This window comes from Chelmon rostratus, chromosome 10, assembly GCF_017976325.1.
Source record: "Chelmon rostratus isolate fCheRos1 chromosome 10, fCheRos1.pri, whole genome shotgun sequence".
NCBI lineage: Eukaryota > Metazoa > Chordata > Actinopteri > Chaetodontiformes > Chaetodontidae > Chelmon > Chelmon rostratus.
Window position 1 is genome coordinate 18,975,318 of NC_055667.1, and position 26,902 is coordinate 19,002,219.

A 26,902-nucleotide genomic window follows, 5' to 3' on the forward strand; every position below is an offset into this window, starting at 1 on the left:
TTTTTCGGGAGAGCAGCGAAGGGTCTTTTATTTGTTTTGCTCTATTTTAGTTCAGCCTTCCCTTGCAAGATTTATTACATACAAAAGAGATGAAATAGCTACATCCAAGCTTTCATGTGCGCCACAGGTGATAAAGGTGCATTTAACATGCAGAGAATCAATCCTTTCTCTGCATCAGGGCTTTATTTCTGTTTTGAAAAACACAACACATGCACTATGCAGCACAGGCGCCCCTTTGTTCTGCATCATAACAGAAAGCTGAGCTAAGACAAAGTCGAGCAAAGGCAGAGCACAACATGATGCATGTGCAGCATCGCACGTCTTCTGTCCCATGAAATGAAACATGCGAAACGTGACTGCTTACGGTTTGAAACGTTACTAACACGATCAGTTCTGCGCGTGTGTTTCCCTGAGTCCACAAACCGATCCGAACACGCACTTTATCATTCGCTCTTTCACGGACGCTGAGAGCTTCGTTTACACGTATTATTTTGGCTGTAAAACACCAAACCAGCTGCATGTGAAATGAGAGAGGTGGCACAGCGTGAGACGCATGCCATACACAGCTGTTTCCCTCTCTCCTGCACATGTGCGAGCACAGACCTGAACACTTCACTGACAGAGATTAACTTTGATATTTGCTTTATAAGATTCAAACCTCTCACCACCCCAATACATACTGTCCCTAAGTCAATACTAACAGTACAATGAACATAAACTTATGCAAAACCTTAGTAAACTGTTACCTTATCTTATCGTGAGCATACCAGTTTAGCATGTTAGCCTTAGCGCAATTAAAAAAAATTAAAAATAGCACATTAGCACTTGTGCAGCTTCTGTGATGGGAGGCGTTTATTCTGTCAGCAGAACTGATGCTGCCTGGATTCCCTGAGAGCTCAAAGAGCAAATCTAATCAGATCAAATCTAAGTGCATCATCCGTGGCTTTAAATGGTCAATTCGTTGAGGTAATGTGGTGTCCCTGACTAAAATACAGCACAGATCACCTGACGGGCCACAGTACTCATCTGTTGCTGTATCCCAAATCAATTCTACATAGAAATTCCAACTGGGTTTTGAGTATGTCTGAAAAAGTGGCAAATATATGTGCAAAATGTCACTTTGTGCACCAGATTTGCTTAATTCCTGAGAATGCTGTTGATTAACACTGCTGTCGCACAGTGCAAATGCAAGAAAACGGAGGAGCTGCTCACACGTGGAAAAAATTACAGCAAATTCCTGACAGCGGCGAGACAGCTCCGAGAGCTGGTGTTATATTTAAAAAAATATTTTGCCTTGTCTTGTTTAGATTTAATTTCCAACCGCTTCCCACATTGGTTGGTGTCAGTTGGTGCAGATTTAAAACAAATGTTAAAGTATATTAATTTACTGTATTCAAACCGCAGGAATAGAACATATGGTACATCCCCCCATTTGCACTGGAAAGATAGAAGATTTTTTATCATTTCTCAAATTTCTAGCAACAAAACAAGTAAAATTATCAAGAACATAAACTGAATTATTCCAGTTTCTTTACATGAGCGTCTGTCATGATGAAGCAATGTAAGGTGCAGAGTGAGATTTCAGGCAAAGACACAAACGCTCTACACGTTAGAGTCGGACAAGCTTCATCACAGCATCCTGACTTTGATGATGAGCATCACCCAAAATCTCTCATCTTCAAGGCTTCACGTGTCTTGTGTTGTATGGATTTGGGACACAGAGAATCTGTCAGATATTGAGTGGTGCGTAACACCACCGGTCTGGTTTTAATCAATGCTGACAGGATAATATATTTCTGGCAAAAAGAGTGTCCGCATCATACTTGCAGCGTGACATGTAAACTGTTGTTTTCAATGATTTCTTTCAGTCAGTATATCGTGTAACAGGAGCATAACAACAATATGATAATTAGCTCGCTGAATTTTGACACTTGGAATGTATTTGACCTTTAATTACAGCTCATAATTAGACGAGGCTGAGAGACGACAGGTCATTAATTGGTTCATTAATTGTGGATATTTGCTTGTTATGTAGGTCAGTCGGGCGGGGCTGTAATAGATCTACCAGCTGCCCGATTCACAGGCACAGGAAGCTCAGCTCAAGGTTCTCTCACCAAACAGGAAGCAGCAGGCAGGAAGTCAGGGCCGTAGACAGGAAATGATCAATTCCACCAAACAATGGCGCAGCTTTTTAAGACATGTTAGCACATGTCGGCGTCCACTTCAGCTCCTATCTGCTGAGCCGCTGAGTATGTCGCCCCGCTCCTCCTCTGTGCTTAACCATCTTTGCCTGCCCCCTCCTCTGATTTTCTTCTCACATTGAAATGATTTAGCTGAAATTCAGTCATGTCAGTGAGGTGTTGTTTCTCATTATACGTCTGTCATACTTCATCACAGAGCCAGATTTAGATGTGAATGTAGCGCTGCGCCATCTGTTTCTTCGTTGCACATTAGTTTCTCGATTCTCTGCCTGAACTCCTTAACAAACTTGAAGTAGTGCCAGCACCATTTGCCCTCTAATGAGTAGCTGTTCACACTACTGGATTTGAATTTGAATATATGCGTTTGTGGGCATGTGGAATTAATTTCTGCTAAGATGACTAGTTATTTCTATTTACGCTCCTGTATCTGTGTCTGTCGTAGGATGTGGGCATTCTGATAAACGGTAGTGTTCCTGATCTGGTCGGCTCCCGGGTGGAGTGTGAATACGGGCCGGGTGTTTCCACAGCTGCCACGGTGCACCTGGACTACGGTCCCGCTCAGATCCAAACCTGTCCCCTGCTCCCTCGGGAAAACTACCAACCGATCCTCCCTGGCACAGGTGAGACTGAGCGCAGGCATCCATTTGGCTGCGTGCCAGTCGTATCTCTCCACACAACACAAGTACAGTTAGTGTGCGACTCGCGCTTTTTTATTTACAAGACGCTGAGCTGTATTAGAACAAATGTAATTTCCCCTTTCATCTTTCAAAATACAGCAAAGTCAGTGTAGCTCGAGGACGTCTCGCTGTCGAGCTTGTGTTATGACAGCGATACCATTGTTTACGTGCCTTTGTTTCTTCAGATCATCTGACGGTTTCTGTGGCGATAAAAGTGAATGGCACATCTGTGGTATCTGGGAGCTTCATCATCTATGACTGCGAGAGGACTGGAGCAATACACCCAAAGACGTCGTGAGTCACACACTGCTTATCTCAAATTCTGTATTTATACCATATTGGTGATGCTTGGCCAACTTACAGCATCGTTCTGATCATTTACGGTCATATTAATTCACTTAGACACAGGGTGTGTGAAAGCAACAAAGTCAATTTACTCAAGTACTGCACTGAAGTACAATTCTGAGGTATTTATAATTAACTTGAGTTAAGTTTTTACTGCTTTCCACTTTTCCACTTTCTCACTACATTTAACAGACAGGCGTTGTTCCTAGATATGAGTGAGATTTCTTATAAAAACAACATATGATAATGTTAGAGTCAACACATTCTCAAGAATTAAACCAGTCATTCACAAACTTTTTGGAGACCCCATAAAAAAGTTGTGTCTATTCAGGCCCCTTGTTATGTGTTTTTTTTTTTTTTTAGCCAAAACATGAACCCACATAAAATCACTGCACTGGATAGAAAAGTAGTGAAAAGCTACTTATAACCATACGAAATGCTGTGTACGAAAAAATGTGCAAAATATGTATAATTATTTGTTGCTTTTACTGACAAACAGAATCTGAGTACTACCTTCATCCACTGGCTACTTAGCAAGCGACCCGTTTCTAAATGAGGCCTGAATACTAATAAACTACAAATATGGTTGTCCCCAAACAAAGGGCACTACTGTGGTAAGTCAGCTCGAGGATCTGTGGCATTGTAGGTGAGCATGTACTGCATAACTGGAGGCCGAAAGAACAGCGAAGCTTCTCTGCTCTGCCTCGAAGGCCTTCCCTCTATGTCCCAAACCTCTTCCTCTCGTGGTTTTTCCCCTGTTTCTATTTCGGCCTCAGTGGGTAAATATTGCCGACACATCCTCTTGCAGGGCTTATTGTGTGTTTGGCTTACTCAAGGTTTCTCAGTGCTGGATCAAACGTGCGATTAATGTGCTGTAAACGTTAAGCCGAGGGAAATTGGATATGTATGTCCGGCTGGTTATGTTGATGTTTGTTTTTGTGAAGGACTGCGACTCGTATGGCCTGGTAGCGAAGAGGGTTTTCTCATATCTGGAGGCGATCCAGCTGGCTTCCTCTAGTGTGTGGGACTATGTCAGAGGATCCACTTTATCTGACGGGCAGATCTTAGGCTTAGAGGGGCATCAGTGTGTGCGTGTGCATGTGTGTTTGACCAATTTCCTGGATTGAAATCGTCTGGGTGCCTCCCTTTTGTTCACTTTTTGACAACAGCCGGTATAGGTGTGAACACAGCAGTTGCAGGTACATGTGTGCAAGACTGCACCCAATATGTGCACGTGGCCTCGGTGCTCTGCGAGGTCCAGGAGTGTGAAATTAGACGGTGGTTTGTTGAAGGTGATAATGAGCAAAGTGCCATTCTCACAGGATGAGCATTGGGTTGCAAACTGTGGAGCTGCTATACTCTATCTGATTTTAATCACTTCAAGCTGTTTTTTTTTTTTTTTAATAATCCCTGAAGAGAGTCTAAAGAGCCACTTCTCCACAATCAAACTCAATGGTAGCGTCTCTTTGTTTTGTGCTTTAAAAAGCCATCACATTTTTTTCATATGTTAAATCTCAAACTATTTGGGTGAAAGTTTGCCATCGTTTTAATGTCATCTGCATGTTTGAGGTCATAGGTCATATAGGAAGTATTGCAAAAGTAAGCTAAATGATAATGTTCACTACCGATTAATCTACCAGTTATTTTCATGAATAATCAATTTAGCGTTCAGTTTATAAACTGACAGAGAGTGGTGAAAAACATCAGTCCAATCTACCATCACATAAGACAAAGAAAAGCAGCAAATCCTCGCTTTTGAGAAGCTGGAGCTTGGTAATGTTTGGGAATCTTAGCTTGAAAAATAACATAAACCATTAATCAATTATCAAAATAGTTGCTGTCTAACCTTCCCTCAATCAACCAATCAATTCATTTTCTAATCATTATTGACAATCTGGATCTCGTATGGGGGTCGATTAACAATTTTCAATTAATAAATAAATTGTCTGAGGCCCATGTAATTAAATAGAGAATCAGTTTCCTTGTCAAGGAGAATAAGACTCAGGCTGTGAAGCAGCTTCTGTAGCTCTGAGAAAATAACCCTGATGATGTCATGGTGACGTCATCAGGGTTTTCTCATATTGAGCTGTAGACGTCAAGTTTTTAACAGAAAGACAGTGTCAAAAGACATGAGACAGGGAGAGTTTAAAGGAAGATGCTGTTAAGTTGCTGGGAAGTGTAGGATCTAGTCTTTTTGGATCTTGATGTATGGAGTAAAATTCGGATCATCTCGACCTCTGCTGTTTTAAATTTTGACTCATTATTATATTTTTTTTACGTGTCTTTTGTGAGTCGAGCAAGTTAAAGAAAGTGCATTGCTAAATAACTGCAGTAATACAGCAGAGTGAACACATTAAAAACAAGCTGATATAAGAGCAAACACTATCTACATCATCCCTTGATGTAGTAAAAAGAAAGTCCTGGCTACATTTATCATTATCAAAGAACATGTGGCAAAATATTGCAATTATTTTGGCTGAGCCACGAAAAATACCTCACCAATGGAGAGTAAAGTTACCGATTGCAGCTCTAAGAGGTCTTTATTCACCATGAAACGTCTGTGTGTTGAATCAGTTTGAGTGTTTTTCAAAGCCTCTCTGTAATTGTGTTTGTGTTAGTATGTGTGTGTGTGTGTGTGAGAGAGAGCGAGAGAGTGTTAAGATAGTTCTCCCATGACCCATTCGAAGTGGTCACTAGGCAGAGTGTTAATAACAACCAGACGATAGCATTCCAGTCTCACCAAACAGCCCAGTAGGACAACCACCTAACCTGCCCTCTCACTCTGTTTCTCTCACTCTCTTTGTGTCTCTCAGCCACACACACACACACACACACACACACACACCATTTTTCCATCACTTCTGGGGACATTACATTGACTTACATTCATTTCTTAATGGTCATCATGCTAAAATTTAATGATTTACCTTGTGGGGACTTAGGGGAGTTTTGTCCCCATAAGGAGGATGAGCCCCCACAATTAGGCTGTGTTAACAGATTTATCTTTCCACAATGTGAGTAATACACGGTAACACACACACACACACACAAACTTTCTCTGTTTTATTTGCTTCTCATGTGTCTCTTTGTGTCTCAAGTTTTGGCACTTCTCTTTTCTTTTTCCCTCCTCTCCCCGTCTGTCTCTGTTCCTCTCTGTCTCTTTGTCGCTCCCCCTGAAACTGGGCTTTTATTCTGGATGTATTTCTCTTTGACAGGGACGTGATTGAGGATGTGTGTTTAACCGCTGTGTCCACTGAGAGGCCCTGAGAGTGTGAGCCTGGCTGTGTGTTTAGTGTGCGTGTGAGTGCGTGTGTGTGTGTGTGTGTGTGTATGGTCATTATGACTTGGGGTGGGCAGGGTATTTACTGTCAGTGTTAGGTCAAGCAGAGAAAGAGAGTGTACAAACAATCTGTGTGTGTGTGTGTGTGTGTGTGTGTGTGCGTGTGTGTGTGTGTGCGTGCATGCGTGTGTGTGTGAGAATGTGTGTGTGGTAGTAGTCTATAGGTGTTTTAGTAGGACAGAAAGGGAGTCAGGGAAAACAGAAAAGCTGCAGCTGATAAGAGCCTTGAGGGGGCCGTCTGCTTCTAATCACAACACACACACACACACACGCACACGTTTCGATTACACTTCTGCATCCCCTTACACCACCACCCCCACCCTCCCCAGTCTAAGACCCCCTCAGAGTGCTGCTATCACCGGAGGCACTATCATTCCTAGTGTGGGACATCTGCCTGTTCCCGGAGGCGATACAGTGACACACACTCGACTCATACACATCGAGTGGAGGTGTTCCACTTAAGGTAGTTTATCTGGAAGACACACACACACACATTTGTACTCCATCCACAGCGAGGATCGATACGGTACAATCCATATCCCTAAACACCACCCTTAATCTTCTTAGTGTCTAACCTTAACTCATAGCCTCATTTAAAGGGTAGACCATCCGAATCCCAACAAATCACAACAAAGCTAATTTCCATATATATATTTTTATACTGAAGTGGTGGCGAAAGTCTCAGAGTTTCTCAGTTTCATATGTGTCACAACATAGAAAAGGGTATTTCCAGCACCTGGCTAAGCTAGCGGTTTTATTTCCACTGCCATCTTGGCTTTAAGGGAGCCAGGTAGGACAATCCAATTCTTGGAGATCTACATTCTATTGAGTAGTATTGAGTGTTAAAGCAATATTCTGTATTTTTGTTACTGTCAGCAAATCCCATAAAAAGACCAAAACCAACAATGTTAGTCTGTCGGTACGCTGTCTGTGGCTCTCTGCCCATCTGTTCCTACTGGATGTAAATCTTTAAAAACTGGTCACAAATGTATAGCTTTCTTTAAAAAATGGCGCAGCTCCAAACGTTAGTCAAACGGAGGTAAATTGTGCATTAGCTGGAGTATATTCAGCTGTGGATTTGGTGAAGAGTGAGTAACAATGGCAGCAGGACGGTGTATGTGGGATTGACTCAAAGTAAACTACAATGTTCCTCATAATGAAGGAACCTGTCACCCAGTGCAACTGCGTGGCTCACTGATGTGTTTTAAATAGATTTTGAGCAACAATGGAGGTCTATGGCACAGAGGAAAACGCAGACAATACGTGTTAGCAGGATCAGGTCATTGTTGGTTTTGGTATTTTCATGGGATCAAACATCCGATTGAGGAGCTAAGGACGGACCAGAGTGTCCTCACTTCGCAAACGCAGACGTCTGCAGCTTTCAGACTTGCCACAAGTCCCTCCCAGTAGCAGCTCCCAAAGGCGGCATGTTAATAACCTGTATCTGTGGACATTGCATGGAGTCTGCAAGCTGCGAAAATGTCCTCACTTAGTTGGAGTAAAACTCAAAATGGTCCTCACAAAGATAGAGATAACAGGAGACAGTGCTCACACACACATCGTCATTTAGCAGTCTGAGTGTTTATAGAGAAGTGCTTTGTTTCATCTCAGCAGATTTGGCCCAGTTTGACCTCCTGGCTGTGTCGTAACTGTGGAATGAATGTGTCTGCTACTGTGACTAATCATTACTTCCTTTTATTCAAGCTAAACTTTGATGCCTGTAATCAGTTCGGCCTCTCAGTTTATGTTATACATGAATCAGAGTGTTTCTCATGCTCGGCTTTTCAAAAGAGTGTATTTACTGCATGGGGACAGATCAGAGGGAGAAAACATGGCAGAATTGGCTGAATTTCATCCATGTTTCTCAACACTTTCCTTCTACTGTATAACAGATGCGTGAGCTGCCTGATGGCCAGGTGGAAGTGCTACTGGGACCAAGAGAACCACCTATGTGTCTCCAATAAAGATCAGTCAAAGCACAACCTGCTCGAGGTGAGTAACCCCCCCCCCCCCCCCGGTTTTCTTTAATCCATCAACCAAACAGACGCCTGGAATTTAATATTAAGATCCCACCAGTCAGAGCCTCAGACATAATCCAGACTCTCCTGTCCAACAAGTGTGCTGTAATGATCTCCAGTCCAGACGGGTTAGGCAAGAGCAATCATGTGGTAATTCAGCCTGAGGTTTCAAGTGCCTCAAATACAGTATGTAGAAATGTTGAAACTGCTATAAAATCTCAGGAGGTTCTGGTTTAACAGACTCCTCGCAGGGTAATGTACCATTTTAAAGCTCCTCAGACCTCCTCTAAAGTTTCTCTTTTTGCCAGCTTAGTTTGATATCTCAGCGTGTGGAAGAGCTGATTCACTGCGTCCCTATTTTTATAAGGAATTATTGGAAAATGTCATGGCTGCTTGTTTCCAGCAAAGAGATAAATCTACGCCTACATTTCCAGCAATGGTTTTAGATGCCCCTTCATTTTAAGTAGGTGACTGTACAAATGGATTATGTAGATGTACGTTTGGCAATGTAAAGCCCCATGACGGTGTGAAGTACTCTGAAAAAGCAAACAAACTGAGTAGTGTAAAAGGCTTGGCACGAGCGCAAGACAACACTGTGAAACTGGGAAAATTAGCTAAAACCAGAATAGCCTCATTGAAGTAAATTACGGCTCCCCTGATGCCACTGTTCTCTGTGCGTGCTGCTGACAGCGGCAAGACTAAGTCGGCCGTCGTGTTATTCCTGTCCCCTCTGGAGTTTAATTGCCTCGCCAGGTCCCATGACCTGTGTGAGGAGGCGTCCTCCCAGCAGACTGTGGCCCTGAGGGCACGGGGGTCTGACTGTGTCCACTCTGGTCGCGGTTAGAGGGGAGAGGATGTGACTCACACTGCTCTGGTCAACTGCTGGCCTTGTTCAAGTGTTTGCCTGTTTAATGCACGGCTTTATATCACAAGACCCCCCAAAAAGGGAAAGAGCTGTTTGTGTTAAACAACTGAAGCAATAAAGACATCGTGGCATTTTTCTAAGCAAACGCAGTAAATCCTAGTCAAGCGCACTGTGCTCGGATCCCAAGATACACAAAAATAAACATATTAAAGCACGAGAGGTTTGCGCTTTTTAAGTCCCTTTAAGTTATTTACGTTTTAGGTTCTTGATTAGGTCTTTGTAATGTAGGTCATGGGGAGATGAGGAGGTGGGTTTTTTCCTGTTCTGCTGGGTCCATCGCTGTGTCCGGTGGGTCTGTTTTTCTAATCCCTCATCGTCTCTCTATTTGAAGCTATTGTTGTTTCCTTCAGAGCGAGACTTTACCCTCTCATTTCCTCCTCCTCCAGATAAACAGGACAGGTATTTTGGGTTTGAGGATGTGTGCTGGGGAGCTATTGTTTTCTTTAACTCCTATATGTCACTTCCTGCCCCTACACCCCCACCCCCACCCCACCTCGCCACAGAACGCAGCTTCCTGTCCCAGCCTGATTGCCTCAGAGGTTCCGCCGTCGCCATCGGGGATGGCCCAGGACTTCACCTTATCCCTCAGCAACATCCAGGAGGTACGGCAGACAGCCTCCAGCTATGGAGCAGGACTTGGACTTTGTCCAGAACTGCATGTTGTGAAAATGATTGGAATAAAACAGTAGCATATGGTGTGTTTGCTTCAAGCTGAGTTAAACACAGATGGATGTTTGTGTGCTGTGATATGGGTCAACGAAGACCAAAAAAAAAGCAGAGTTTGGGTGATCTCCGTGTTGTGAGACAGATAGGAAGATGAAGAACGAGCGGGTACCTTTATGCTTATGTTGCTCGCTGCTCAGCTGTCTGGGCCCGCCACGCATCTGGCGTCTAACTGCGACTAGCTGAGCTGTGCCTTCGTCAGCACGGGGCACAATGTGCGCTCGGTCTGAGGCAGCAGACGCTGCAGGAGCTTAATTTCACTGGTGTTCATTTTAAATTCGGCGAATCCTTCCAGATCCAGTTTTTTTAAACTTCTATTCTCATCCTTAATCCACGCTGAGCGAGTCCGACGCTGATCCTGCATCGCTGATAAGGACGCGGCTGGGATCTTCTAAAAAAATTCCAGTGCTGACTAGTTGCCAGGCGTGGTCAGTCACACGCCTAACCCCGGCTGGCCCCTGAGTCCTCTCCTAGTGTGTTGCTATGGTGACAGACATTGAGTCACATACAAACGCACACACACACACACACACACACACACACACATGCTTCCCCTGGCAGCCTGGATGTGGTTTGCTTTTCATACTACTCTTTATTATGAAACTTCATACAAACTGACGTTGTTTGAATAATGTCTTCATCATGTCGGAAAGTCAATACAGCAAGGAATGTGGTGTCACTCATGTTCTTGCTTCAGCCCTTCTGGAATTTGTGGTGAATTTCGTTTCCCACACTTTCTTTTTTTTTGACAAACCTAAAATAAATTGTTTAGACTTTAATGTGATAAACAGTCATACCAAAACAAGTTTGTCCTCCAGTAGCTATTAGCTCTCAGACTGAACACAAGTCCAGGGAACACTTCAATGGGTGTTACATTGTTTTTTTTTGTTTTTGTTTTTGTTTGTTTTTTTTTGAAAAACAGAACCTGCCAAAAAAAAAAAAAAAAAAAAAAAAAATCAAGCTTCTCTGGTGTCAAAAACAGGGAGAAATAGCCTAGAAGTAGTCCTGGAGAGAGCAATCAAAGTAGTCCAATTTAAGATGGCTGAATTCACAGACAAATGATTTCTTCCACTTAAAGTACTTATCCTTTACTGCTCTTAGCTATCGTAGCTTCTTTATAGTCTTAGCTTCACATTTCTTGGCTCATTTAAACCCAGGACTCAGATTTTATGAAGAATGAATTCATATTCATTACTCTGGCTCCCAGATGACTTGCCGAGGTGTGGGAGTCCAGATGTTTATGAATATGAATTTTGAATGGATTGCATCTTTTCCTGGCAGGGACAATTATTGTGGCTCATTGCAGTTTCCTGGTACAGTTTTCAATTGTTACCAGACATGTTTGAGAGAGCATTTCTTTGCAGAAGTTTTCCCCCAATTCTCTAATTTTGGGTACTAAAGTGGTGATTATCTCAATCTGAGAACAGCACAATATCACAGTTTGTTGCTTGTCGTTGTTGAAATACTGCATGTTGTTTTGAAATAACTGTTTTGCATAACAGGGGGAGGAGCTGGAGTGTGACTTTGGGACGGAGCAGCGATATGAAGCCACATGGCTGAACAGCTCGACTGTCAAGTGCAGTGGAGTCACAGTAAGTGCAGACAATGAGCTACCAGGAATAACCAGCAAGTCCAAGTAAAAAAATAAAGCTCACTTTAGCTCTAGTGCAGTTATTACACATTTACTGCTTCAATGTGCTCATTATTATTGGGTTTAAGCCTAGTTTGTAAGTTGTTTTTATGACAATTATTTTAAACCCCTGTTTATAAGTTGCCCAAGAACCCATTATTATCTTGAGCAACAGCAAGAGGGAGTAAATGCGTGTTGAGGCAAAATGACAACACGATACACACATTCACATTGTGGACATGCCTTGCACAGCCGGATTCATTGTCGCCTCCTGCCTTTCTGTCCATGCAGCTGTCCACTAATCAGAGGAGTCAGATTTACCACCTCAACCTGAGGAGGAGAGGACACTTGAGTGGACATGGGGAGGGGACGTTTGTCGACAGCCCTCAGCCCATGAGAGGTAAGACGCTGGACTCGCGGTTATGTAGCCAGACAGCGAATGAAAAAGAAGCTCCAGCTGTTTGCTCGGCTCAGCTGTATTTGCAGCGTAATTAGACACTCGCAAAGACAAGAAAAACTCTGACATCGCTGCCACTGTTGCTCCCACAATGCTTTTCACCTGTGCACAAATGTTCTCCGATGAGATCGGTGGATTTAATTGAACCTGGAGAAAAATAAAGAATCGCTTACAGGGATAAACAGTGTCAGGCTGCTTTTCACTTGCAGTAATAGTTGTTCATGTATTACAACACATAATTTGTCAACAACCAGCAATTTAACATAATATCATATTCTGCTACCGTCTAATTACACAGGACGATTATAGAACATGATCAGCTACAATTTTAAGGTGTTATCAGTGCCTCTCACAAGCCATGTCCGTACATATTGTTGCAAATACAGTTTGAGCTCCATGACAACAGTGAGATGATGAAAAGTGGCGTGCATGTTGTTGGACTTGGCATGTTGTCTATAGTGCAGCTACAAGCCAACCCTTGCCTATCCCAGTCCCAGATGTGCTGTTCACAGTCCATGTGTCTACCATGTGAACAACAGCCCTGGGCCGCTGCCAGGCACTCTGCGCTGCTAACAGACATGATGGTCGCTTCATAACGTGCAGAGTCATCAAAGTTTTAAAAAGACACACGCTTTATCACCCACATGCAGGCACATGCTGTAATATGCGCACAAATGCATGCACAGCTGCACATGCAGTGATACAAATGGGACTTCTCACTGGGAGGCACATTGGAACATGAACATAATCATCTGTTTTTCGCTGGCTTTGTTCTCCTCTACTCCGCTGGCTCTCTTTTTTCCTGATTTATTTTTATAGCCATGAATGCATCATCCTGCAAATACGTACGGTGTTTATTTAAAGCATGCAGCCCATATGGTTCACATGAGCTATAAAAGATATTTAGTATTCAACGGTGCCTTAAGTTAACCAGACAAGATCAATGCAGTTCAGTAATACTGTACTTAATAATAATTGCTTCTCTGTCTCTGCTGTACCTCCTATCTCCCTCTAGTGGAGGTGTACAACTGTAAAGTGGGTAGTTCGGACTGTTCCCAGTGCTGGGGCCGGGAGGATCAGGGCCACCTCTGTGGCTGGTGTGAAAACAGCTGCAGGCCAAGGGATGACTGCCAGCCAATCATTGCTCAATGTCCGGCTCCTGAGATCCACAAGGTAGGATCACAGGTTTAACAGGCACGAATGTAAGCTACAAATGTTTGCATTCATCCTCCTACGCTCCCCACCTCCTTTTTGTGGCCTCAAGGCTCTATTTTCAGGCCATAAAATGGTGAATCATGGGGTCGCCCGCTTGGTGCCGTGGCCCCATGCACTGTCTGCCCAGAGTCAGCTGCTGAGGGAGCGTTTGAATAGAGTCTCATTAAAGCAGTTCACTCAGTAATAACACTAACACTTACTTAGCCACAGCCCTCAGGGGACGCGGTGGAGTCGGTCTGCCATCACTCGAAGGGCATGAGAACACCTTCTGCTCTGTGTAACTACAGTATGTGTGTAGACTCTGTGGATGGATGTATGTGTTGGGCTCTTTGTGTAGAAAACCACAGAAACTCAAAGAAAGCAAACGAGAACTATGAGGGGTTTTAGACCACAATAAGACCAGAACCTCAAAGGAATTAAGGAGTGTTTATCTTACACATGATCTGACTGCGGTCACGTCGAAATGGTCATCATGATTACCGGCAGGACCTTCCTGTAAGCTGTTTATGGAGCTCATTTGCATGATCGTACTCGTTGTTTGTCCGACTGTAATGGAAGCGTGTTTAGAGGCGTCTTTCAGGCCTTTTCTGCCGCGACCGAACGCCATATCAGCACAGCCACGGCAGGCGGTCATGGGAAGCACGGCTCACATGAGACCCAGTCGGCCTGAACTTCCTGTAGATAAAAACCTGGTCGGCCGAGGAGAATAAGCAAGCAGAACAAAGCGGACAGGCACACACACACACACACGCTCCCTCTCACATACACACTGTGTTAGTTTGGTCCTCAGTATGTCACACAAATAGGCCATATTGAAGCATTCACGATTATCCCTCATTCTTTGTAGCTGTCAGCATACTGTGACTAACAGGATGCTCTGTGAGAGTCCAACTTATGTGGACTTCTTACGTGACTGAAGTTAGCCGGGCTGATGCCGTATGCGTGGGTAGACCATTGTTGCAGTACTCTTCCTCTCTCTCTCTCTATTTCTCTCTCTCTCTCTCTCTCTCTTTCTCACACACACACACCCACTGACTTTCTCAGGAGAAGAGAGGGTTGCAGAAAGGATAGCGGGGCTGTGGTTCTGTGGGGTGTGTGATGCAATGCTTTGGCAGCCATGTTTTCCCACAGAATTCACAGGGGTTTTGAGCCCGAGTTCTCCGGCTTAGGGAGGAAAAGATCAGCTCTCGCTAAACATTCACACATACCGCAGCAGCTCTTTGTTATATAGTCCTAGTGACTGCGTGTACAGCTAAGATAATCAAGTGTGTTTTTCTTGCTCTGCTTAGTCACATGCATTCTCTATCACAATATACTAGCACCAAAATATCAATAATATGAAGGAGGATTTCATTATTCACTAAACTTTGCCACACACCACCTAATTGTGAAAAATGCCCTCTGTTCAATACAGTGGCGTAAGACAATCGGGGACATTTATTATCTGTGCTGGCCCTTTATTCTCATGTTATGTGTGGGCTACTTCACTGTTTTTTTAAAAACAGCATTGATTAGAAGAACTTTGTCGTCCAAAACAGGAACTGCCAAACATAGTTTATCCACGACATGAAAAGAAAAAGAGAACAGAGGGATCTGAGTGAGACATAAATGGTTTGGGAGAGGGGATGGAGAGCTGTTTGGACGGAGAAAGGGCGGAGAAGGGTACAGTATAGTGAGAGGCCTTTTCCTGTTTTTGTCCTCACGTCCTCCTTGATTAGTGTGATGCAGAAGAACTGGAGTGAGGAGAGGAAGATGAAAGCTCCGGCCTCAAAGCGATCTGTTCAGAACCGAACAGAACAAGATGAAAACGTGGATTTTATCAGTTATGTTGTTTATCTGGTGCAGGTTGCGAATCTGCGTCTGTGGTACACGTGGAATATTTTTTGATCTGAATACAAGAATGTGGAATAATTTAGTCCTCAAAAATGCATTTAATAGCTCCAACATTCCTTGTGGATGTTTTTTTTTTTTTTTGCACATTCACACTGTGATCTCCCTGGAGGCCTGGCAGAGTTTGTGCTGTAAATCAAGACTCACAGACTTGTAAAAGGTGTAAATGAACAGCACGGCAGCTGATGCTGATGTCAATGCTCAACGGCACCACAGAGACGTGCTCGGTGCCACAAGACGCATAGTGATAATAAATATAGTCTGCTTACGGCTGAGCTCAGTCGAGAGGGTGGGTGCGTTTTGTGTTTATCTGACATGCTATAGTACGTATGCACACATGCTTATTTATGTGGTGTTTGTACATTCCATGTGTATGGAAGAATGTGGGTACGTGTGCTTGTCATAGGAAGGATATATATGTGTGGCGTGAGTAGGCACAGGGTGGTCGCACTTAATATCCAAAAGCTCAATATAACCACTAAAACATGTGTATCATTTCCTGTGGGGTAGATCCTGCAGAAATACTGTAAGTAATGGGTTGGTTTCCAACAGTTTGTTTTCACACGATATTAAAAGTAATACACTCCTACTGCGCTTAACTGCCTCCCCTCCCCGCTTTTAGCTGGGAAATATATGGTTTATTTATCTGTGCTGTCACTCTTGCGGCCTCTAAATTATCTGAATGTACAGCCAAACCTCGCCCTCTCACCTAGACCAAACAGAAGTGCTGTTTTCATTCTTAAGCTCGGTTTCTGATAGAGCCGGAGCCAGACTAATAACACCGCAGAGGGGTCGCACTGACCTCGGCTCAGCCAGGGGGTCGTTCAGAAAAACACGCCGGGCTGGTCGTGCTACAGCGGCAAGTTGCAGATTGCTCGTGCCCGGGTGTCGGAGATGCTATCTCTAAAGCTGTGCTTCCGCGGTGATCGGAGGGGTGACGGTCCTCTCCTTTCTTTCCGCGGCTCCGGAGTGGAAAGTTAAGAGACCAAAGGCGAGGGCTGAAATGATGCATGTGAGTAAGCCTCTGAACAACAGCAGAAATGGGACTAAGGAATTCGATAGCGCAGCCACAGGAAAACAGATGAAAGCGAATAGCGCTGTGCATTAATTCCCCCGTTGAGGCTTTGCTCTCTCACCACCACCATCAGCATTCACTCTCCTCTCGACACTCGGTTCCCTAAATTGCCTCCCCACTCATCCACCTTTCTGCCGTGCTCTCCAGCCCCCTCTCTCTCTCACTCTGTCTGTCTCTTATGGGATGTGAAGGGGGCTCTTAGCCTGCTCTTTATTTGCATGTGCTGTGGAGGATTAGAGGCTGAAGAGTCTCAGACTGGCACAGTTAAGAGTCTGCTTTGTGTGTGTGTGTGTGTGTGTGCATACCTAAACCGTGTGTCTATTCTATTAGACCCCAGTCTTCAACAGGAGAACACTTACACGGGCCACTTGTCCTTATCTCTCTGTGTGCCACACTCCATGTCATCATCAGCAGACAGCATCTCCATTCTCTTAATTTTGTGTCGCGTTCATTATCACCCGTCATTAGTGGGACATTTTTTTAGGGAGATAATCTACTTATAAGCTGTAATTTATTGTGCATATTACAGGGTTTACAGGTTTTCTTTCTCCCTGTTCATTTCTGCACTCCATCAGATCACCCCCCTGAGGGGTCCAGTGGAAGGAGGCACCCTGCTGACAGTACAGGGCAGGAACCTGGGCCGGAGGGCTGGAGCTGTGAAAGTCTCTATTGGAGATGTGCCATGTACTCTCCTGCCTGAGCTCTACACTGTCTCTGTAGAGTAAGTACTATAACATATGGCTGAATTATGATTCACGTATTTACACGTATGCGGTAGATGTAGCAGTGTGCAAAAACCTTCTTTTGATTTCCATTTCTTTCCACTTATTTAATTACATTTGACATTTCTGCATTGTCAAAATGACAAGATGGAAGAAATAAAAGCAAGTCCTATACATCATACATATTTAAAACCCGGCTAAAAGATGCAGTTATGCTGCGACTGGTGAGATGATAGCTAACAATTACCCATTGTCATGGTAACCTGACGTGCTTACAGGCAGGTGAGTGGTCAGGTGGGAAACAGACAGAAATAGAGACTGTTGGAACAAGTGATTGAAAGATTTGTCACAGTTGATAAACCTTAAAGAAATCCTGACATGTGCAGCTCAGCCCTGAACACAGTGTGAAACCAGACCTGAACCAGTGAAAAAACCTCAGATGGTACCGTGAGAGCTACCTGATTTATTGTATTCAATGGACAGATGGAAGCTAGCTGATACTCACCTTATCTGCAGGGAAAATCATGAAAAAATGAAAGGGTGCCATGCATTAAAAAATGCGAAATCTCCCTTAATAGAGATGTTATAACATATTTAAAGGGACACACCACCGATTTTGCACATCAAAGTCTGTTTACAAGTTTTGAAAAATACTCCTGCATGTGTGAAAAAAGTCTGTGTTGTATAAAGTTTTTTTGTTTGTTTATAGTACTTAGTTTTTAATTCCTGTCCTGACATTTTGAGCTAACGTTAGCTGGCCCGTCTGCCTGCACACAGAGCAGCTGCACACATGTCCCTTGAATCGGGTTGTGGGTTGCCAGGTTGCGGTGGCAGATGGGTTGAAATTGTATGTAGGGTGTGGATTGTGTGTGTAGATTGTGTTTCATGCGTCGATGGGGCGACTTGGGTGACGTGGAACAAAACTTATGGATCCATGTGTGACGATTATTAAGAATTATTAAGAACAAAACGGGAGGGCGCTGGGAGATGGCCTTGAAATATGGGAGGAACACAGGAAAAATGGGAGTGTTGACAGGTGTATAATTGACTGTAACATTTGTCCAAGAAGGGGCCAGGACTCTAGGGGATAAGACCCAAATGCAGACTAAAGAGGTGGAGCTGGTGCAGTTCAATGGTTTTATTGCAAAAAGGCAATGTACAAATGGTTTATGGGAGGTGAAATCTGCGAGGGAGCATGCAAGAAGTCCAGAGAGGCAGGTCCAGAAAACAAAGCAAAGATTCAAAAACACCAGGACTAAACACTAGGAAAGGGCTGGATCACTCGGCACATGGTACAAAGATGAGGTGGCGCTGTGTGAGGGGAACACACACTAAATGCAGAGGAGGATAACGCAGCACAGGTAAAACCAATAAAGGTGGGGCAGACAAACAGGTGAGAAGCATTTAAAGACATGAACTGATCTGCAACAAGAAAGGAGGCAAGTATTTGAAAATGAAACAGGAATGACATGAAACAAAGAAAAGCATAACCTAAGGTGGAATAATTTACAGGCTTTAATTTAAAGCAAACACCCTCCTGAGCCACCTGTAAATAAGTTACTAAACCTCCTCTCACAAATCGCCATCGTGGATCATTAGCAGAATCCGCCTCGTACCTGTCCACCAGTCTTGAAAATAGAACCTCAGCCGTCCCTGCGTGGTTTAGTTTTCATGTATTCATGAGACTAATTTTCACAAATATTATTATGCAGCACACTTCTCATTTTAAATGACTCCATCGCCATTCCTCCGTAGCTCAGGGACCATCACACTGTCACCATGGAGACAGCAGGACCCCGCTTTGACACAAGCATAACAGAGCTCAGTGGAAGTCAGAAACTCTACGGTTACATCCAAACTTCCATTCAGTATCTGTAATGTTCTTTGAATGGAACTGTTTATCTGGTCTTGCTCCACTGAAGCCCGTCATTGTATTAAGACCAGGTCGAGGGTGACCTGTGGGTCTTACCTGTCACTCCAGCTGCCTGACACATTCCCCGAAACCGCATATGTTGAAAACAGCGAATCGCATTTCACTCCCGGGGTGTCGTCATTCCTCGTTGGCTCCCGAGGCTGGTTGTTATGACAGCAAAGGATATCCTCGTTGCTGGAAGTGGCACTGACAAATCATAACACGTCAGTGCATCTGACAATGTCAGCACATCTGACTCGCTCATATATTTCTGTCCCTCTGGGGACCTCCCATTGATTTGATTAGATTTGATCCTGTCTCATGACCTCATCTTAAAGCCTTTACATTCAACCTCATTATAAACCTTATTTAGAAAAACAGTCTAAACATATTCACGCCATGTCCCTGAAGCTGCCAAAAGATGCAAAGGGTGTTTAAAATAACCCAGTTTCACAAAAATATCCTCGTTCTGAGATGTAAAATTCAGACAGGCTCTCTAGAAATGCATACACACACACACACTCACCAGCACACGCATACACACACCTGCATATGTGACCTCATTTACCGGGGCTGTTGAGACAGGTGTCTGCTCGTGTGCTGAGAGGTGAAAGTTCACATCTGCGTGCCAAAAGGAAAACGTGCGGCACTGGAGAGAGACTGCGCCCCACTCGCTCGGTGTCAACATTTTAATTAATGGCACAGTTGGTCGAGGCACACCTCATTTACTGGAGCACTTCTCCGGGTGTTTGGCTCAGGTCCTCCGTGCTGCCCTCTCTATCATTTTAATATGAGCCGTCAGCGGCCTTCGCCCCGTCCATTTAGCTCCGCCGCAGACAACACTCACATCCAAACGCGCACCGGCTTGATTGTTGATGATCCTCATCATCCACTCAAGGGAAATGAACAGAGACATCTTCAAAACTAGCCAAAATATCACCCTCTGAAAGCAATGATATCTCCACAGTGGGGAGGTGCAGGAATGTGGAGTAGGGGGTCAGTCCATGCTCTGTCTGCTCTGTGTCCTTTGGCTGGGATCACACTGCATCAACATCACGCTCGGCTCACACACACATGTGCACACCAGGGAATCTGCACGTGTTACAAAGCATGGAATCCAGTTTCATCAAAATAGCCTTTAGAAGGTATTAAAACATCTAAACTTCATTTATAAAAGTCTTTTTGTTTGTCACGCAACTATAAACTAAAAGAGGGATTGTTGCGACACTGGTTAGTGCTCGCAAGAGGCTGTACAATCCTTTTTTTGTGTAGTTTTAGTCTGCACAGTCAATAGCAAGTATTGTCACTGCCTCTGGGTGTAGCAGCTATGGGGAGTCAGTCGTCTCATCACGGGCAACTCTCAGGTTTAGTAGGAACTTACATTCAATTAAATTGATTAATAACTTTTAATTGGTTAATTCATCCATCAATTTTATGCTTCGTATCCAACTCCAGGTGTGTTAATTTAATGAACATCTCATTAGGAATTATTGTTTGTAGAGCTGCAACAATCAGTCGAGCAACAGAAAATTGATGTGTGATTAATCATCATCAGCCATTCGTGATCAAATATATATATATATTCTGGTTCCAGCTTCTCCAGTGTGAGGGTTTTCTGCTTCTCTCTGTTTTATATCATTGTAAAGTGAATATCTTTTGGTTTTGGACATTGAAGACGTCACCTTAGACTCTGGAAAACTGTGATGGACATTTTTCACTATTTTCTGATTATTGGTTGGGATCATACTCTCATGCTTTGCCCGTTATGATCATGAACCAGGCATTAAACTGCACTCTATGTGGCATTTAAAAGTTCTTTAAAAGTCTTACATTTAACCCTGCAGAAGCCCTGACCCGCCCTGTCTACGCTCACTGTCTAAATGCTACAGGCTGGTTTCATCATACCTTTGTCTGCGCTCAGGAAATACTGGGTTTATGTTTGTGTTTTTTGTACAGAACAATCCATTACGGTTCAATAGCAGATATCATATAACATGATATATCGTTGTGATAACAGTTTGATTCTCAGCTTGAATCCAGTTAGGCCTGAGGCAATGCTTCAGGTTCAGGCTGATTCAGGCTCCAATTTCTCTTATCTCCCTCTGGCCTCAACCTGCGAACACTCATGTTTCATTTTATTTGTTTTTTTATCTTTCTTTCCTAAATCAGAGCATGTGAAACAATACATTTTCTTCAAACAGGGCCGCTTCTGCCCTCTTGGTGCATAACTGACAGGAGTGTAATTTCAGCTCCTCTAATTAATGAGTAGAAAGATAGAAGCTGCTTTCAACAGATGGCTGGTGCTGCTGGTTATTTTAGAATATTCTCAACAGCTATTCAGACTTATAAAGAAAATCCATGTTTTGATTGCGCTCATTAAACGCGGCTGTGGTTCAGACTCGGGTTCGGTTTATTCGTTTGAGATTTATAAGACCTGACATTTAAAAACACACTCAGATGCAGCTTGTCTCTCTGGTCTCGGGACCCGACAGCCTGACCCCAGCCAGGCCCAAATCTGTCCAGCCCAGCCTCATCTTACTGCACGTCCTGCCAGGTCCTCCCACATAAAACACAGCTCCTCCGGTTGTGTGAATTCCCCGCGATTCCTCTGTCAATCATCCGATCGCTGGCTGAGGATTTATAACCACTGTAGCACCAGGCACCTGACTAAATAAACCGACAGGGTGTCAAGCCGGAGGAGGCTCATGTGAGGTGATAAAGGTTGTGTTCCCCCCCAAGTACATCTATCCCAGCGAGGCCCCAGAACAGTAGATTACTGTGCCTCGGTACACCACCGTGTCATTAATATGAGACGTCCCTGTAGAGGGTGCACTGATGACACAAGGCTTAATCACAGCCAGGAGGCGAGAGAACAAGCCACAGCAGCCCCTTAATCTCCTCTGTGGTTAGGCACATCTGGTCTGAGGAGCTTTGAACTTTACATCTCCTGATATCTGATATCTCAAGGCTTTATTGGATTCCATATGTAAATGCATTAGGGTTTGATGAATAACTTCATACCTACCGTTCCCCAACATTAATTACGTGTCTTTGTTTGGCAGTCATGATCTGGATCACCTTCCTCGTCTTTATATTGCCGTATAGAATTAAAATTACAAGCTGTTATTAACTGATCTCTGATTGCAGTGTTTTGACAACCAAACAAAGGGGTCACGCTCTTTTTAAATTCCCCAGGCTGGTGTGTGTCACTGGGCAGTCTGCACATGACCGGACAGATATTGTCCAAGTGGATGTGGATCAGAGTGGGATGGGGACGTCAAAGGAGAGCTTCTCATACTTAGTGAGTATTCTCCAGACATCTACCCTCCTGCTGATCTTTGCTTTCTATTCTATCCATCTCCCTCCACATTCCTCGTCTTCTTCTTCTTGTTCTTCTGCGTTCTCTTGTTCCTCCTTCCCCACTGGGAAAGCCCTCCCAAGTGTGTCAGTTGAGTGTTAACAGATGCGTTTTATGATTCGGAGGAATGCGAGTGTGTGGGAATCTTCAAACGTTCATCTTAGCTGCAGCTAAGCACCAGTGTCATTCTGCACTCGCTGCCAGCAAAAACAAATACAGCGATTGTTGGGATGTCTCTTCGCTCTGAATTCATCACTGGTCAGGTCGAGCTAGCCAGCATTGTGTTAATGGACCTCGACCCACACAGTCTCCCACTGGATTTGGAGTATTCAGCCAGTGGAAATACCCATGTAAGCCCTTTGTCTCTTTCTGTTTGTAGACAAAGAGTTTTTTATAATGCAGTGCTGGAGCGGTCTGCCATTTCAGCGGCTCCTAAGAGCGGCTCTGCCTGTGAGTGATCCCACAGAGATATCAGCCTGATCTTGAAGCCCTTCTTGATACAGTAGGATGAAGAAAATCCAGAACAACAAACATTACACCATGCTGTTGTGGGAACTCCTTCCCTGGCTTCGTTATCCAGCTCTGAGATTCGGAGTTCAGTGCGAGAGGGGCTTTTGCAGTAGGGGAAGAAAGGGAAAACAGTTTTGGAGACAGGATATGTGCCTCTGCTGCATCTCCTTCCTCGAACCTTTAGACGGAAACATCTGCCTCCTTACTCCCACTCTGACACCCAAGCACACAATAGGTCTCCTCCGTCCATGCACACTGAGGAAGTGAATCCTGTCAGTGAGGATAAGAGGTTTCCCTGGAGGCGAGGTTCATGGCGGGGATAGAAAGTTCGGAAAGAGCAGGAATGCTGATGCTGATAACTACAGAGCTGGACAGGGATATTCATCTTTGCCCGAGGACCCTTTGTGTGTGTGTGTGTGTGTATATGTGTTTGTGTGTGTGCATGGGAATCTGAGTTTGCATGTGCATATATGTTTGTGTGTGCATGTAGTTACATGCATGAACGTTATTGCTTCTCACTGACATTATAGCTGTTCTGCAAGATCCGGCCCAAAGGCCTTCTGGCTTCAGCAGCACTTTAACACACTTCAGCATGGGCTGTCTTCACAGTTTTCCTCACTAATTTACTGTTATAGTCAGCAGCTGTCTGCCAATCGGTATAAGATATGTGAACCTCAAAGGATGAAGAAAGATTTTATTTGGTGTCAACAAGAGCGTCATGGAGCACAACATAATTTGAGTAAGCCTGTCTTTTGCAGTGACAGAAGCTGTCATGTCTTTGATTTGATGTCTTTTTCGTCACGTGCCGCGTCTGTCGCCTGTATTCAGGTCCCGAAGCTGCTGTCCATGGAGCCGAGGAAAGGCTCTCGAGCTGGAGGAACTAGAGTGGCCATCAGGGGGGAACACTTGGACATTGGCTCTGAGATCAGAGTCATGGTCAACAATACACTGGAATGTATCATCGCAGAGTGAGTTTGCTTTACCTTTGCTTTACGTAGCTGGTAGTGCTGTAAATGCATAGACCCAATGATTAAATATTAAATCTGTGTGGCTATGCGAGGCCTGCATGATCGCTGATTGCTTTAAAAGTCTCACCTTAGTTAAACTCAAGTTAAGTTTCAATTCCTCTTTTTTTTACTGAAGTCCACCTCGAGTCCAAGTGTGAAGTCAGCAGCTCTGCATGTAGCTATAGTTTTGTAGTGTATTTCAAAAGAGTGCTTGTATGAACATCTGCCAAACTGCAATAAACAGAACATCAAATCTAAGTGGAAACTTTTTTGTGTTTGAGCACTTGTAGACATCGCAAGATGTGCGGTTACGATGTTTACCTCATTTCTTAGGAAAACAGATGAAACCATTGAGTGCACCATGCCTCCAGCCTTACAGGCACACACTGACTCAGTGACAGTGTGTGTGGAGTTTGAAAACCTCCCCTGCCAAAGTGCCAAGCTTAGCACCATGTACACCTACGAGAAGAACCCCACCATCAGCTCCATCCGACCCATGAAGAGCTACCTCAGGTGGGTAGACTGGTACGCACACTCCACAAGCATTAAAACCAAGGCGTCTCAAGAATCTGAAGCTGGATGACTCTGCCCCCCCCAAGAGTCGCTGACATAAGTCACTGCTGTAATGGCCTCCTGATGTGCAGCATTTTCTCCCTATTGTGTTCTAAATAGCGCAGCATGTGTGCGACAGGGTAGCAGCGTGTCTTTGATGACGTGTGTGCATTTTCACTGCAGTCGAACTGTTTTGCATTATTATCTGGTCCCCTGTTTCTCTCCTGTTTTAGTCCCAAAGTATTTGCATACCAGTATGAATTTGACACTTTTTTTGTCACGGTTGACATGTGGCTCTGTGTGTGTGTGTGTGTGTGTGTGTGTGTGTGTGTGTGTGTGTGTGTGTGTGTGTCTCACAGTGGTGGCAGGACCATCACAGTGACAGGCCAGGGTTTTGATCTGGTGCAGAGCGTCAGCATGCAGGTGCTGGGAATTGGACAAACAGTGAGTAACCCAGCGGAATTATTTCCTTTTTTCGCTTGATGAAACTCTTTCAACCGTACAATCAGACTTGTGGGAATTTATGATTAAGCAGAGGAAAATTTTAAAAATATATGTTTTTAATGTGTCATCACACTTCTAGCAACCTAAAAAACAAACAGGACTAGTTTGACATTTTGGGAATTTCGCTTATTTGCTTTCTTGCACAGAGTTAGATGAGGGGATTTATGCCACTCTCACGTCTTTTGGTTAAATGTGAAGCTACAGCCAGCAGCTGGTTAGCTTAGCTTAGCATAAAGACTGGATACATGGGGAAACAGCTAGCCTGGCTTTCTCAAAAGGGAACAAAGGTAAACAAAAGTAACCACCAGTCAGTAAGTCACTGCAAGAAATAGCCCCACAAATAACCCCCCATAAAACTACAGTTTTGTCATTTGTACAAATTGTGTATGAACGTAAGAAATTAGGTATAACATGATAATTAAGAGCTTTAGAGGTGCTGGTATGCTGTTTTTTTTTTTATCTCTGGTATTGATCTTCTGATCTAACTCTCAGCAGAAATTGTATTTCCCAAAATGTCAAACTATTGCTTTAAGAGATTTGCACACGTTGACATTTTAAAGTGAATTATGGTGCATGTAGATAACATCATTAACCGTCTGATCTCTGGTCCCTCTTCAGCGCTGCACAGTGGTCTCCACGTCCATGATCACCTGCCCATCCCACGCATCCACACAGTCCCAGCAGACCTCGGTGCAGTTCTTCCTGAACGGAGTCCTCTACACTGGTGACAGCCCCTCCTCCTTTGACGGCGAGGCGGACGAAGAGGAGGGGGAGACTCATAAACGTCACTTCCCGTTGGAGTACGTGGAGGACCCTCAGTTCTTCACTGCCAACAAGGAGAAGCTGATTAAACACCACCCAGGAGAGCCACTGACTCTCATCATCAACGTGAGTGACCCCGCTGAGACAGGAAGTTCACATTAATGCTTGTTGGTTTCCTGACAAGTCAAGCGAATGTTCACATGTTTATTATGTTTTTGAGCCAGTTATGTTCACCTCTAATTGGATGGGTATAGGCTTGATTTATTGACTATATTTACAATATGTTGCATGGTTGTAAAAGCATGAAAAAGCAGATTCAACACAATTATAGGGATTTGATCTGCATGTCAAACCTCGGTCACTGCACAATTTTAAGTAACAGGCATTAATATTTAACTTGTATTTCATAAATAAGCTAAAGAATAATGGCCTAGAAGTCACACCTTGGCAGATAAATTACATAATTGCTATTTAGTTAAATGATAGCCTCAATATTTGTACATTTTGCTTTGCTAATAAAAAAGAGAGAAGAGATAAATGATTCAGGAGGAGAGCTTGCACTGAATATAATGAACCTGGTGTTTTGGAACTTGATCAAAAAATGGAGCATAAACTCGACCCAAAAGCAAAAAATAATGCCACTGTCTTTTCCAGCATTATTTGAAAACAAGATGAAGACATTAGCAGCTTTTTTGTGCTTTGAGCTCAAAGGTGGAGTGACTGACCAGCATCTCCAGATCTATGCCGCTAACGTGGCTAGACATGTGACAAAAGCACTGACTAGCACTGACAGTCAAACTTAAAGATGCTATCAGCAGAAAAACACTGGCTACTGACAATCGTGGCTTTCAAAACCAAGTTCAAGTTCCAGGCTCTAGATAGAACAAGGGGTGGTATTTTCTAAAGGTTGCTTGTTTCTTGGCTGCAAAAAGCACCTCTGCAGTAAACTGACTGCCCCCACTGTGAACAGCAGACAAGGCTGAACGTTCCTTTTTTCATATTCACAAAACCAGGGGCACATAAAACACATCAAAGGCCCCGTCCGCTGAAACGTGCTGATTTGCGTTGGGGGGTCCGAG

At 43.9% G+C, this 26,902-nt stretch overlaps 1 protein-coding gene across 2 annotated transcripts in view; it reads left to right on the top strand.

Annotated features, from left to right (window-relative positions):
* The window catches only part of plxnd1 (plexin D1), a 66,784-nt gene that overhangs the window by 15,066 nt on the left and 24,816 nt on the right, over positions 1–26,902 (top strand). For both annotated transcript variants that reach the window (XR_006007165.1, XM_041945983.1), the window contains exons 6-18: positions 2,644–2,821; positions 3,064–3,172; positions 8,456–8,555; positions 10,010–10,108; positions 11,732–11,821; positions 12,151–12,259; positions 13,332–13,489; positions 17,072–17,217; positions 22,326–22,431; positions 23,827–23,966; positions 24,339–24,518; positions 24,917–25,001; positions 25,680–25,949. Coding sequence is in view for 1 of the 2 variants with exons in the window: in XM_041945983.1 (XP_041801917.1) it covers positions 2,644–2,821; positions 3,064–3,172; positions 8,456–8,555; positions 10,010–10,108; positions 11,732–11,821; positions 12,151–12,259; positions 13,332–13,489; positions 17,072–17,217; positions 22,326–22,431; positions 23,827–23,966; positions 24,339–24,518; positions 24,917–25,001; positions 25,680–25,949 (1,770 nt within the window). In the remaining variant the exon portion in view is untranslated. The remainder of the gene's footprint in view (positions 1–2,643; positions 2,822–3,063; positions 3,173–8,455; positions 8,556–10,009; positions 10,109–11,731; positions 11,822–12,150; positions 12,260–13,331; positions 13,490–17,071; positions 17,218–22,325; positions 22,432–23,826; positions 23,967–24,338; positions 24,519–24,916; positions 25,002–25,679; positions 25,950–26,902) is intronic.